General features: G+C 47.3%; 1 protein-coding gene across 1 annotated transcript in view; it reads right to left on the bottom strand.

Moving 5' to 3' along the window:
• NDRG3 (NDRG family member 3) overlaps nucleotides 1-14,239 on the bottom strand; it is a 58,807-nt gene that overhangs the window by 24,403 nt on the left and 20,165 nt on the right. The window contains exons 2-3 of the mRNA XM_068419588.1: nucleotides 8,557-8,666; nucleotides 4,380-4,415 (exon numbers count right to left, since the gene is read on the bottom strand). Coding sequence (XP_068275689.1) covers nucleotides 4,380-4,415; nucleotides 8,557-8,613 — 93 coding nt within the window. The 5' untranslated portion in view covers nucleotides 8,614-8,666. The remainder of the gene's footprint in view (nucleotides 1-4,379; nucleotides 4,416-8,556; nucleotides 8,667-14,239) is intronic.

Here is a 14,239-nt window from a genome sequence, read left to right as displayed (position 1 = left end):
AATTCCTCCTTGAGGTCTGTCATTAACTCTGCAAACATTTTGCTGTGTTTTACTCTGGGCACACGCAACACTGAGTAACTCTACATTTCCAACTAATTCTAGCAATGCATAGCAAGTTGTTGTACAGAGAAACTTTTAACTTCTTTCCTCCATGGGTTTATGCATGTCTTGTCTTTTCTGTCTCAGCTGGACTCTGCGTGTCCTGGACTTACTTATTCCCACCTCATGAGCTTTCTACAAATACTCTGCCAAACCCCAGACCCATCCCCACACCCCAGGTCCTCTTCTGCATGGTGCGTGCTGGAGAGCAAAATGCTTCTCTGCCTTCACATGGGTGGGAGGCAGCAGAGGGAAGGACTAGCTACAGATCAGATCAAATGCTAGCTTGTGTCAGGCTGAAACCCAAAGCAGATTTATTCCGATAGTTTTACAAATATATCAGCATATTCCTTCACTGGTATTTAAAGCAAAACACCTGGAAAACAGGGGAGAGATTCAGGCTAACACAGAACACCTACTTTTCAAAGCAGCTGAAGAGGGTCTGCAGATAATAACAAAAGCACAAGCACAGCTCTGTTAACTGTGTAGGTCACCACACCATCTGTCCATCAGCAACCCAGACCACTTAATCCACCATCTGTCCACCAACATTAGAAGAAGCCAAGCCTAGATTCATTAGGGTTCATATAGCTTCAACTAAAATGTAGGTCTTGGATTTAGGTTAACACATTTTATTTCTGAGAATAACCTAGATTCATCCTGATGGAGACCCCTGAGCCCCCGCGCTAGCTCTCCTTTCTATCTCCACTGCAAATGGTTATCAGATTATGTGGGGGTTGTTTCGGCTGATGCCCAGGCAATCTGCTATTTGTCAGGGTTAATCGCAGTTGCTTGTAGACGAACAGTTTAAGAAAACCAGAGCACCTGTATCTGAAAGCCAGCTGTATCAGAAAAGCTAAAAGCTTCTTCAAACCACGTTAACCCAGAGTAACAAATGCCAGAAGCAAGAGGACACTCGCTCTGTTGATTTTGCCCAGATCGCATCCTGGCAAGTTATTCAAAACTAAAACCAAACACACTGGGAAATTAATAGAAAAAATAGAAATTCACAACCGCATCACCTTCCGCAAAGGAAGGAAAGATCTTACAAACCTTAAATATGCACGTTGCCTTGAACAGTAACGCATGCCAAGGTGCTACAGAAAACAGCACACCTAACCTGCGTGCCTGGTGCTGCACAGCCCAGAGTCAGTGACAGTGCTAACGACATGCTTGTGAGCTGGGATTAAACCAAACGCTTCTCCCAGTCCTAAGAACGGATCAACTGCAGAAAACACCCTGAAACGCCAGCTTCCAGCCCAGAGGTCTAGAGGCACCACAGGACGAGCAAACGCTGAGGCCGGCTGTGTTCCTGCTCCGTCTGTATCCAAGGCAGAGCGCCGCAGGAGCATCGCCCAGTCCTGGAAGGAGCTGGCATGGACTTACAGCAAACCAGCTCACGGCCAAGGGCACAGAATAACACAGGCTGAAATCATGCAGGACTCACTCCAGTATGCCAATGTCTTGCACTGGGGAGCTCAAACGGGACCTGCGCCGTCAGCAGGGCTAACAGAGGGCACCCCCTGCCCATGCACCTCTGGCCGCAGCCTTGCAAGCACAGCCCAGGATGTGGTTGGCTCCATGCAAAGCCACAGCTTTATCTTCATTTAAAACAGCTTTTTTTTGACTATTAGAAAAATAAAAAGGTCTGAAACGCGGGTCTTGCATCACTGATGCCACGCTCTCATACTGCAAACGCTACACTGTGTAAGATAATATAATCCACCCCACAAACCCCCTACATTTTGTCTTAAAACCCGCCAGGTCCCTTGCAGATGTTACTGCTGCCAGAAGCTGATCGAGAACTTCACTGCACTGTAACTGGAAACCATCTTGCAGCTATCAGCCTTCTTGAGTTTGTGGCCAGTTTGTGCCTGTTCTTGTAAAACTGAGATCCTCCCCCAGGCTCTTCCTCCCTGTGAAATTCTGCACAAATTAAACCCCTGCCTCAGCCTAAGTGCTTTTAAGTCTCTCTCTACACAAGAGGATCTCCCTTCCCCCGAACGCCCTAGCAAACTTCTTCACTTCGAATTCCCCCTTCTCAAACACTGGTAAGTAAAGACACACCAGTTTCGCAGAGGCCTGAACGTGGCAGCGGGACACGCTCTGCCAGGTTAAAAAGCAGCGGTAGTTTTTCACAGGACAACAGAAGAGCTCAACCTCCATGTTTAACTACTGTTCCTGGTATTAGCAACTGAGGCAGAAAATCCAAGGGCCCAACGCACCATCTACGCTCTCTGATAGATTTCAAACAGAGACCTAACCCAGCCCGCGGGGGTACCTTCCAGGTAGGATGGGGGGGTTCAAGCCAGGCGTGCCCTGAAACCACACCTGGTAGGGAGAGATGCTGGAGGAAGGTGAGGCTGGGACAACATTTACAGTCACAAGAGACACTACGTTAACTTCTTGCTAAAAAAATATTCTAAACGAATTACCAAGAGGGCTCCTGGAAGGAACATCTTGTCTCCTGCCCAACTGTTGCCATGGCCACCAGCTCACTGCTGATCTAAATCACAGCACAGAGCAGCAACAAGCACATCCTTCCCCAGCCCAGCGCTCCCCAGAGCCCCTCTCCCTGGCTGCGGGGAGCGGGGCTGCTCCACAGCTCTTCCCACAGCTCAGCTCCAGGGCGGACAGGGAGCAGAGACAACCCTGGCACCAGGACAGGCCGAGTGCACGCGAGCTGGTGGCTGCAGCACCGTGTTTCTCTGGGGCTCACACAGCTTCGCGCTGGGGCGTTCTTTAAAGAAGGGCGCGAAGAGGCTTTGCTTGTAGAGGGAAAGCACGGAGCGAAAAGGCAGCAGCGACGCGCAGCTCTGTCACAGGGACTCCTTCCTACCTCCGCACACCACACCTGCTCACGGGCAGAGCACGGGCAAACCCAGAGCTCTGCTGGGTCGTTAGAGAATTCGCCGCGAAGGCTAACGCGCTCAGACGCTGTATTTATATCCTTCCCAGTGACGGCAGCCAGGCCCCAACAGGCAGTGCCTGTACTCCCTAACGCTCTTACTCAAAAGCATTGCATCTGTTTTTAGCCATTCCCCACCCAACACGGGAGCACACTGTACCTCTGGCAGAGACGGAGAAGATGCAGAAAGACAGATGGAGACACGACGGTACAGGGCAGTGTTTTAAACACATTAGCTGCCTTTGTTAAAAGAGAAAAATCATTGCCTAACACCGCTGCTGCTTCTAAGACTAGACACTAAAGTTACAACATACTAAGATTAGTAATTTTTATACTTACAGGTGTTAAGATAACACTGAAATTCACAATTAATCAAGCTAAAGCAGTACAGGGGCATGTCCTGCCCAGATGGGGCATACTTTCAGTGTCTGTTATCAAGAGATGGAAAAAATACAAACTATCTTCTTAGCACTGTATTTATGATATTCCTCTTCCGCACAGGTTTGCAGAAGGTTTTCTGGAATCATCTACATCAACAGACTTTTATCAAAGGCTACCAGGTGCTGTTGACAGCTCTACCCCCCAGCCACACCACCAGTGTAATACAGCAGCGAGCGCCTGTCCTGCGCTCAGCACACCACCACAGACACGGCAGCCTCCTGCAGCTGAAGAGAAAGAGAAGCCGGTAGCTGTGTATCAGCAAGCCAAGGGAACCCAGCAAGGTAATCTGGCACGGCAAATGAGCCTGTGCTCTACAAAACACACCACGTAACCTCTGTGCTGTGCTCCGCCTAACAAAGGATGTGTCCTCTGTCCTGGATGCTCGTGGTGTGACCGTTCCTCTAACAGGATTATTCCTATAGCAACCAGAGCGATCAGGCTCATCTCCGCACGACGCTGTCCGGTGAACAACCACCCAGAAAATGACCATGGCTTTGTCATGTCCCAGGCCCAGCAAAGCACGTGCTGCATCTGGGGCAGCTTGGTGACTTGTGTCTCCTCTCAACACAAACAGCCAGAGCGTGCAGGCTCCTCCTTTCCTAGGCGGTGAACCAGATGGGATGTGACAGAGCTGCAGCTCTTCAGCATATGGCATGTCTCAAAGAAACCGCTTTTCAGGAGACCAGACACCCTGTGAGATGCTGTGGAGCCTTGGCAGAGCAGTCCAGGTCTGCACCTCAGAGCTCAGAACAATGTGCTCTGCATGAAAGTGTGAAGGGCAATCTCTTCCAAGTGGACATATTCAAGTTCTCACTGATTAAACCTTAACAGGAGTTAAAATTAAGATGCAGAGCTTTTTCATCTCTCTCAGCATTACTGATGGGCCATGGGGAGTCTGCCCACAGATCCTTGTCTCCTGCACGTGTCTTACCTGACAGTCGAAGTCCTGGAAGCTGCGAGCCGCATTCTGTTAACAAAAACCAGAGAAAAAGAAATTAAAAAAAAAAAAAAGTTCAGCACAGTACCCCAGAACACCCCCAACAACATCACGGAAGTTCCCCTCAGAGACCTCTGCACAGTCTAGCCCCACCACAGTCAGGACAGCAGCAAAATGTGAGACTTGTACAAGAGAACTCCATGCAAGTTCTGCCCGTTACTATACGGCAAGTTTGCTGGGGGCTGTCCCAAGGCTGTCAACTAAGGAGAGTACCTGTGGACAGAGCTGGGAGCATTCGAGCAAGGACAGATGTACATAGGAAGGACCTGGTCCTGGTGCCTGTTATCAATTTGAATGCAAAACTCTTGAAAGGACGGCCACTAGGATCTCACGTAACGAGCACAGAAAACCAAGCCAGGCAGTCAGGTACTCTGCAGTAACTGCTGCGTGCGTGGGGTCGTTCCACAGCAGTCAGTGACCTGTAAGCTACCGAAACCAGAGCGTGTGGGAGCTGGGCTCAGCAATTCACAGCTGACTTTCCTAGAGGGTGACACCACGCATACAGGCAAGCACAGTAAGTACAGCTCACATTTGGCAAACTGCGAGTGCAAAGGTCTGCAGGAACTTGTCCGTATGCCCACGTGCTTCATAGGGCTCTGGCTCTGACCACAGAGTAGGTTACACTACTGAGTGCTGTCAAATGCTGCAAAAGGCTGAGCAAATCATTCGAGACAGCATTCTAGCTTACGTGTTTCAGGCACCTTAGTGCTAAAATTACAGCTAGGACCATATATGCACAACAGAAACACCCCCAACATTTCTTCTGGCTGAGCATCCTAACTCCTCTCTGTGTGTAAACAAATGGCCCTGTTTTCCTCCCCCAAAGCTTTGCCACATTAGCAAGAACACAGGCTGCTACCTACGTTCTTCAGTCCGAGACGTTTAAGTTGAGATATCTGCAAATCTGTTTTAATAAACTCCCTGGTGTTAAGTATCCAACCGTGTCAATGTTTTGAGTGTGGCATGGCACAAAACACCAAATCCTCAGGATGGGGGAAAATACAAAGCAGCCCCCTCTTATTTCAGTCTGCGCTCCTGAAGTTAGCTGAGATTTCTGACAACTCTGTCTATGCCTCTTTCCCTGCTCTGTTAGATACAGGCAGTAGAGCATTCTTGTCTACCAGGTCATAAAGAAGGCAAACTCAGCCATCCAGTGCCACAGTGACTGTAAAAAAGCCTATGAAGAAATGAGAAACTTGTGTACCCAGCACCGGACTTTGAAGGTGCATGCTCAGTAAAGAAAAGGCTGATCCGAATTTGTGCTGAGAAAAGCAAGATGCCTCAGGCAGGGAGCAGGGAGGAAACAACACAAAGAAAGAAGGAAGGTCTGCAGCTGTGCTGCTTGTTGTCAGGGTATACCATGATGCACAAGCAGCATTAGTGCTGACATGTCCTGACTCCTGTATACTTGATTTTAAACACACCGAAATCCAATTTTAAACGATTAATCTATTCATTGTCTTAACTTGAGAAAGTCTACGATTAAGGCATGTGTTTTAGTCCTCTGAAGGTGCGATGGCTGCACCCCAAAGGCAAAGAGCTAGCTGGAATGACCCACCCCAGCCTCAGGGCTGCCCATTCAATCTCCTGAATTAAGCTGTTGCATTTCAGGAGCTCTTCACTGAGCCCACACGAACAGGAGTCAAAGGTGCCAGAATACGGACCAGCCAGAAGGATAACGTGTCACTGGGATAAGTTTTCTGATCAGGTTACAGGCAGCACTCACTTTTTCTCTCTCTTTCAACTAAAAGGGAACATTTGAAGTCGATTTTCTTTCCCAGTATAAAGTCACTGCATTTTTGTGAGCCTGAACGAGGTGAACATATATAATCTAATGTATCTTACCTCCCTGCACTTGCTATTAGGCTTAAGTTATACACAAACATAGAGTGTTTGTATTCTCTAAAAGTCAGGCTTGTAATTTTCTGCTGACTTAGATTTGAGACAAAACAAAGCCAGGACTCAGTGGTTCCCAGAGGCATTTCCTACAGTTCAGGCAAGTGAACGAGGTATGACCCATTCCCATTTCCCAGGCAATTCCACTGCTTTTAAAGTTTGAGTACTATGACACCAGAGCTCCTTTTCTCTGCCTTTGTATCTAAAGAGTTCATGAGCACTCACCCATTAGCACCTTAAGAGTTTTACTGTACTCTTTCTGGCCATCAGTCCATGCTGGCTCATAACTCTACATCTAAAGTGGGTTGGTCAGTAAAAATCTGAGTGAACTGTCAGCTTAATACTTTTTGGGCTCTGATACCCTGCATAGAACAGCACATTATGGCACTACACCCATATGCTCCAGAAACTATGTCTAAAAACCACATGTGTACTATTTCAAGCTTGAAACATTAATAAGGGCCAGACCTCAGAGACGGTAGCTGCCTGAGGTTATTTCTTTTGTTAAAACAAAGTGTAAAAAGGAGAGCCACAGCACACTTCTTTTCCCCTGCAGTGCTGAGGATGGTCCTGGAGCCACTCTATGTAATTTTTCCTACTGAGATAGTATATACTTCCTCTAACTTCAAAACTGAGTCAAGGAAACCAAGTATCAGTTTGTATGTGCCCTTCTGTATGCTGGTTAACACCACCGGGCTGTTTAGGTAAGCACTCTGCAATTAAACCAGAACTGTCCCAGCTTTAGCTGAGAGAGTGGCTGTGCAGATGACACCACAGCAGGGACCTGATGGGACCAATCAGGCAATACTTGACAGAGAAACTGAAAACTAACAAAGTGAAAAACACTTTGTTTTGGTATGCTTCAATACCTCCTACTCAGGCCAGCTCACCAAAGCAAGGGAAATCCACCCTCTTGAACTCAAACATGGAAAACCCTAGGAGAACCATGAGCAAGAGCTGTGGCACTGCATTTAGGAAGCTTGTCTTCCATAAACATTTCTCTCTCATTTTGAAGTCATAAACTGTTTTCAAGGCCCTTCTGGATTTTTATCTGCTAGTCTACACTGATTTTGTTCTTCCAAGGTTCACTCTCCTTGGCAACACTTTTAAAAGTTATGTTTAAGCTATGGTGGAAGCCTAGTAGTCAGCACCAGACTGTAAGAATAGGCAGCTGGACTGCAGATTTCAGCCGAGTTTTTAGATTTTACAGATACTAGACAGATATAGTATCACCTGCAGAATATGTGAATATGAGCAAAAACTAAGCAGCACAGACTAAAACATAGCAGAATTTCAGAGATTTCACCCATTTTGGGTGGAAGTCTGCACTAGACAGCGCAGTCTTCTGCAAGAACACAGTGAGCAGATGGAAGTACCATAACCCTTTGGCAGCACAAGGTACCCTTGATGTCAGCCATTAAACAGTAAAGCTTGGGAACTGCTTCATGTACCATCAAACTTGGCTGTCAGGTGTGGAAAGGGACCAAACCGCATTGCTCATAATCACAATTTGCAGATGCAAGATTCTAGATCTCGTTGGGATGGCCCATAACTACTCAGGCACTCAGAGCAACAGTTTGTGGCAGAATCCAGTGACGCTAGGGCCTTCCTAAAGCCCATATGGCTCTCCTCCAGCCCACAGAAGACAGAGTGGAAGCCTTCAACAGCTGCTGCAATACAATGATTTTCCAAAGGTTCAATATTGCATGAATCTGGACTGCCCTAGCTAGGCTCTGCAAATAATAAAAGGAAATGGCTCTCCATTACTAAATCCAGGGAGACAGGGTTGTTTTGGGGGTGAAAACATAAAAGGATAATTTAAGACAAAAGATTTTAAACAAAAAAAGTAAAAAAAAAAGAAAACGGGATACAATGCAAGATTTCTCTAACAAGCATGAACTTATTAGAGGTTCTACAGCTCTGCCAGGCCAGGAATGCCATCACCTTTCCAGTTCCTGCCCTGCCTTTGTAAATCCTCAGTACAGGCATGACATATTGTTTGGCCATGACTCCAGACTTACCTGAACTGTGGTGGCCTGACTTTTCCAAAGCCTCAGGGAAAGAATGTGGTGGTGGATTATCAGAGGTGGGAAGCATTTACTGTTTTTCAGTACTTAAGGTACTTCAAGCTGTAAACAGATTCTGGCAATTAGGGCTCCTTGCCAGACATAAAGTCAGAATACACCTGTGAGAGCAAAGGAGCAGCTAGCATTACCTTGTCATTCAGGAGGGGTTTGATCTCTGTCAACTGAACATCCTGCAGTTCGTCCATGGTGCCGTAAGTAAGTGGAGCCAATTAACCCTCAGAGCAGCAAACGGGTGATTCTGAAACAAAGGCATATTGTTAGAAACAGGACTGCAAGAGATGCTAGCCAAAGAAAGCTTTAAGATCTTTCATTAGACTTGTATATGTTCAAACTGAAGCCTGAAAGAAGCTGGTTCTTGGTGCAACACAAAGCACCTGTAACTGTAGAAGGCAAAGAGCCACGCTCGCACTGAGCGTGGCGGTTACGTTCCTCCTCCTTACCCTGCACATTGCCTTGCCCATTGAAAGCTGCCCCTGAAAGCTCAGGCCTTTCTACTCAAAGTCTGCACCCACTTCCATGCGTTGCTGGTACTTCAGCCATGGTCTGCCTGGAAATGAACTGCAACTGACTGGATCAGCAGAGGGAAAAACTGTTCAGTATGTGGGAACACCGACACGTCCCCGACACACCTTAACCACAGCATCCAGCCACTGAAGGGCTGCGCCGTGACCCCCCAGGCACACAGCCAGCACTGCATTTGCACATGGGAGACGGAGGTGTGGAGACCTGAGCACCTTGTTGGCAAAACATAAGACAGCCCAGAACCCAAGGCAGCCCTTGTTTTATGAGGTGGGATATAAAAATAGCCCCCAGATCGCCCTGGTCCAGTTGAACATGTGCAGGGTAACACTGTGAATTGTGCAGCCCAAACAATCCTTCTCCATCAGGTGGGGCAGGGTCATCAAAGAAAAGAAAAAAATGTAATCAACAGTATGTGAGGTGGCCATATGTCTATGGGAAATCACTGCTGCCACAGTCAGGGAGGAAATCTTCTAGTATAACAATGATGATGGAGGAAAAACATGGCAGAGTTTACCAGGGATTTAATTTTTATTCTAGAAGCTCTACCTGTGTTTCTAGACAGGAGAATTTCTAGAGCAGGCAGCTGCAGCAATGTGAAGTGGGCTCTGGCAATGGAGATGATCATGCCTGATGGTGCAGACTATTTAGTTCAGGAAAAATATAGCTGTTACTGTCGACGAAACAAAAGAAGTCATGGATGTAAGTAGGGACAGGAACAGGCATGTGGTGGGATTCCTGGGTGTTAGTCCAGTGTGCTAGAAAAAGACTCTCAAACACTGTCACAAATCAAATTCTTTGTCCAAGATAATATTCTGCTGCTAACCATGAAAGACAAAAAGTAGAAAGAGAGTACTCCAACTGTGCTTCCCCAGCCACCTGAATCCCCCCCACACGCACTGCCCAGGGAAGGAGGGGCTCCCCTCACCCCAAACGCTGGGCAAAGCCACGCATTCTTGTCATCCCCCTTTGTGCCAGGACCAGCATTGCTGTGGCTGAAGCCAGTCTGGCACAAAACAAATCACAATGCCTTTTCCCTCTGAAAATCAGCCACAGCAACTCCCCTCTCTTTTAGCTCCTTTGCTTGGCGAAACTTGAAATTATTCTTCTTTTTTCAGATTTTTTTTGCTGTAAAACACATCAGTTGTGAGAGTTCCAATAAACCAGTTAATTTACAGGTAACATCCCCCTTACCCCATGGATGAATTTTTATTCAGAAGAGCAGAAAGAGTCATTACATAATGCACTGCAAGCCCCAGAGGAAGAGCTGGTTACTGTAATTCTGATAAGGCATTATGGAGATCAAAAAATATTTTCAACTAAGGAATTACAACTTCCATATACACTGGGACTGATTAAGAGCTTAACATCTACCAGGTTCTCTCCAAAACAGCATCCCACAAGGTTACAACATCAAAGGAGTTTCAAACAAGCCTCACAAAGCTTATCTGCAGCAGGTGTCAGACAGTACTGGAACAACCACCTTATTATCTCCAGAGCTTATTCCTCTCTGACGCTCCTTTGCAAAGACACCACTGCTCCTGACGGCAGGCAGGACGCTGATGCTTATTCCTGGGGTCACACAAGAGACCAAGATGTCCACTCTCCCCAAAGGGATTAAAAAACTGTACACACACCAGCCACCCTTCTCTGTGGGCTTTTGTACACAAGGGAGTGGTGAGTTACGCTTGTTCTGTGGTTCATGAGTCTTAAGCTCCCCTCTAGCCTTTCTGCCTGAACCAGAGCCTCCAGTGAAGCAGGGACTCTAACAACCACACTCTACTGAGCTTTGACTGACCAAAGACCAACTCAGAGCACCAACCGCACGGCATCAGCTTGCTCAAGGACCCTTCTGCTAGAGCTCGGCAGGTATGCCTGCAGATTCCCCGAGCTATACAAAGAGCAACAGCTCCCAGAGCGCCCTGGGATGCGCCCTGCACAAACCTCCCCAGGGACACCGTTTGCTGCCGATACAAGCATGCCAGGCCATGAAGCGTGTGACGTCCAGAGAGAGGGAGGCAGACACGTTTTGTCAATCCCATGCACTACTTTGTTAATCAGGTGTTATATGAGAATAATAAAAAACTAAGTAGGTGTTCAAAGCAAGGATTATCAAATGCTTTTATCTCATCAACCTTGATTTCATACTTGGTCTCTAGATGCAACTACAGTGCACACAATAAACAACGTCACTCTGAAAATAATCTGATGCTTATCCTCCTGGTCCACTATCGCTCCAAATACTGTTTCAGGGGAAGGGGGGGTATCCCAGGGCTATGGCCACAAACTGCTGTGTTATACCTGCACTGCTTGTTGCTCCTTTGCTAAAGCAAGCTGGGCAGCAACAGCAAAGGCTGCTGGTTTGGATGCTGGGCTCAGAATTGGATGAAGCTTCCTCAAGAGAGACGAGATCACCTTCCTTAACACCAACTGGGCTCACGTAGCTGGGAAAACTGTCGGGGAGCATGCAGGAAGAGCAAGAGACCTGCTCCACAATGAGCCTGCAGCAGTCAGCCTGGGAGGCTCTTCGGCTCGGAGCAGACCCTTGCCCAGGCTGCAGGAGCGAGAGCAGGACCTCCGAAGGGGACCGAACGCAGAGGTGAGCCAGGAAACCACTGAAAATCACTGAACTGAGAGCAAAATCAGACAGAAAGAGTGAACCTGCACAGCCACAAACGGCCAGATGGTGGCTTTCTTTTCTAGACCTTTTGATTCTAATCTGCTCATCCAGCAAGTCTGAGTTTTTTCTACTTTCCTAGAAACTGAAGGTTTTTTGAAGGAAAAGGTCCAGGGGGTCCCCATCACTGCTTGCAAAAAGCTTTTTTTAGAGTGCTGAACCAGCTCTTCCCAATCCACTCACTTGTGAACTCTCCAGAAAACGGCTGTCGCAGCCTCAGGACTTCATTTGAATCCATTCAGAGGACATTCTGTAGGCAGAGGCACGCACTTTTCCCAAGGTCTGAAGGGGATTGCCCTGGACCAGATCTGGGTAACTTGCTATTACAGCACGAGATCTGACTTGCTCTACATTATTCTCACCACAACTTCACCTGAGCACCCTGCTATGCTAACAGCAACACGGCTTTTGATTTGAAACATGGCAAAGGGGCACATCTGTCAAAAAAAGGCCACAAAAATTTCTCCAAAGAGAACGCTTTGTAGCAGAGAGACCTGGTAAAGCACATCTTGAAACGCAGAGGCAAAGGGAGGGTGGGGTGTTGGTGACCTGGGCTATCCTCTGCTCCAACCATGTTAAAGACTCCTTGTAAAAGACCTGCAGACGTGTCTGCCCAGGAAACAATCAATTCTCTCCCTCCACTCCTCCTGTTATTTAAAGAAACAAACATGTCATTTCATAAGCTGAAAGCAAGTTTAAAATACCACAACAAAGCAGCATAAATATTCATAGCACACAGAGGAGCTCTGTAGAAGACAGGCTACAGGCAAAGCAAAAGGTTTGCCTGGAATGATCCATGTATAAATCATACATTTTTCTATAAATGTCCCAGTACCACCTGCTTTGCAAGTATTCCTCTTGCCTCTATTTATATATGACTATAAATACACTCAAATACCCCAATTTAAATCATTCATCCCTTTCCAAAGGCTTCCCGACGGCTGGAATAGACTCTATGCTCTTTGAAAACCAGTAAGACAAGAATCGAGGAAAGCCATTTGGTGAATCATTAGCACAGAGACTAGAAATCAGAGCAGGACACAGAAGGCTGCCAAAAAACCAAGGCAGGTCAGCCTCAGAAAGAAACCACCCACCTAGAAATCAGATCTGAAATATGTGCTCGCATGCTTACTCCAAGATAAGGGTGTTCTCAATTCACATCATTTCAATACACAAAGAAGTTGCGTTAAAGCAAGTTCAGTAAGCCAAGAGCTGAGTACTCCAGAGTAAGCTGTCAGCAGAGCAAGCTGCACCGCCGGCGGGGACTCGGGCCCCAGTTCCTACTCAGCGAAGCTCTGGCAGCACTGCTCCCCACAGGGTTACAAGCTGCAAGAGCTGGATCTTGAATCCAACACCTAGGCACCTCCTTGAATATTCTGGTTTATTATGGAGCTGCAATCTCTCCAGGCCATTTAGGAACTCAGTGCAACAAAATCTTGCATTCAGAGGCTGAAAAATTCTTGTTCGTTCATCTCAACTCGTACGTTAACCTGACTACAGCTTCTAATTTGTTAACTCCATAGCCCGTTATACTCCTGCTTTGTATGTTAACCACAGTGAGGCAAAATTACCCAAGACAGTTATCAAGCTATGCTACAAATCGTGGCATTAAATGTTCCTAAACGTACGCTCCCTTGTTTGGCAGCCCAGCAGAGGCCGGCTGAAGAAGCCTCCTCTCTAGGGACTGACCCCACTTACAGTCAGGACAGCGTGAGCCAGGTTTCCAAGCCCCGCTCTCTGACACAGCTACCCGCCTCTTCAGAGATGGAAAGAAGAAATGTTGCTCCAGGGCATGCAAATGAAGACAGGAACAAACCCAGAACATGCAGCCAGTGCAGGAACCAAAGTAAGCTACCCACGAGCTCAGGTTTGCAGCTCAGGCATTTTATTCAGCCGTGGGTGTGGAGTAGCCTTTCACTACAGCTTTTGCCTTTCTACGTAAGGGATCCCCGTCTCCTGTGCCTCCCCTGCCCCTCTCTCATACACACCTGAAGACAAGCTGCCTGGCGAGGCTCCTCAGGCCAGTCGGGCAGACCACACTCTTGGCACACAGATCCCAAGTAAAATAAGTTTCATTTATGGCCTTCGAGACCCTTTGGCATTCCTGTTACACTGCTCCTCGGTCCTTTGTAAGCCCCTTGACAGCAGCCATGCTTCCTAAGGACCTACACGGGCTACTCTGTTTTCTATCCCGAAACGCTGGCTGACACAGTAACCTTCCAGCAAAACTGGCAAAGGGTCCAAATTCACTTTCAAAATATTTTCCTAGGTTACTCACTTTGTGTTCCAGCTCATATATTTTTGGGAATGCACCACATGGCGCTCCACCCCCGAGACAAACTGCAGCCTGCAGGGAGAAATTAAGTTCTGCTTAACCAGCACCGTGCCAGCTACTGCACATGAGCGACAGCAGCTTCGTAACACAGCGCACTTTTCCTCCTCTAAATCTGGGCTGCACCCAGGACAGAAATGCCAGCTACTAAATATACTTGCTAAGGAGTTCAAACGAGACCTACATTTAACAATGGTTTTGTAAGGAAAAGGTCTGTGCCCAGCCTTCCATTAATTTTGGAGAAAAAGTCCAATTCTAATTACCAGAAGCATCACACTGCCCT

The sequence above is a fragment of the Nyctibius grandis genome, chromosome 28 (assembly GCF_013368605.1).
Source record: "Nyctibius grandis isolate bNycGra1 chromosome 28, bNycGra1.pri, whole genome shotgun sequence".
NCBI lineage: Eukaryota > Metazoa > Chordata > Aves > Nyctibiiformes > Nyctibiidae > Nyctibius > Nyctibius grandis.
The sequence above is the reverse complement of the archived record's forward strand: the minus strand, read 5'-3'. Positions and strand labels throughout refer to the sequence as shown.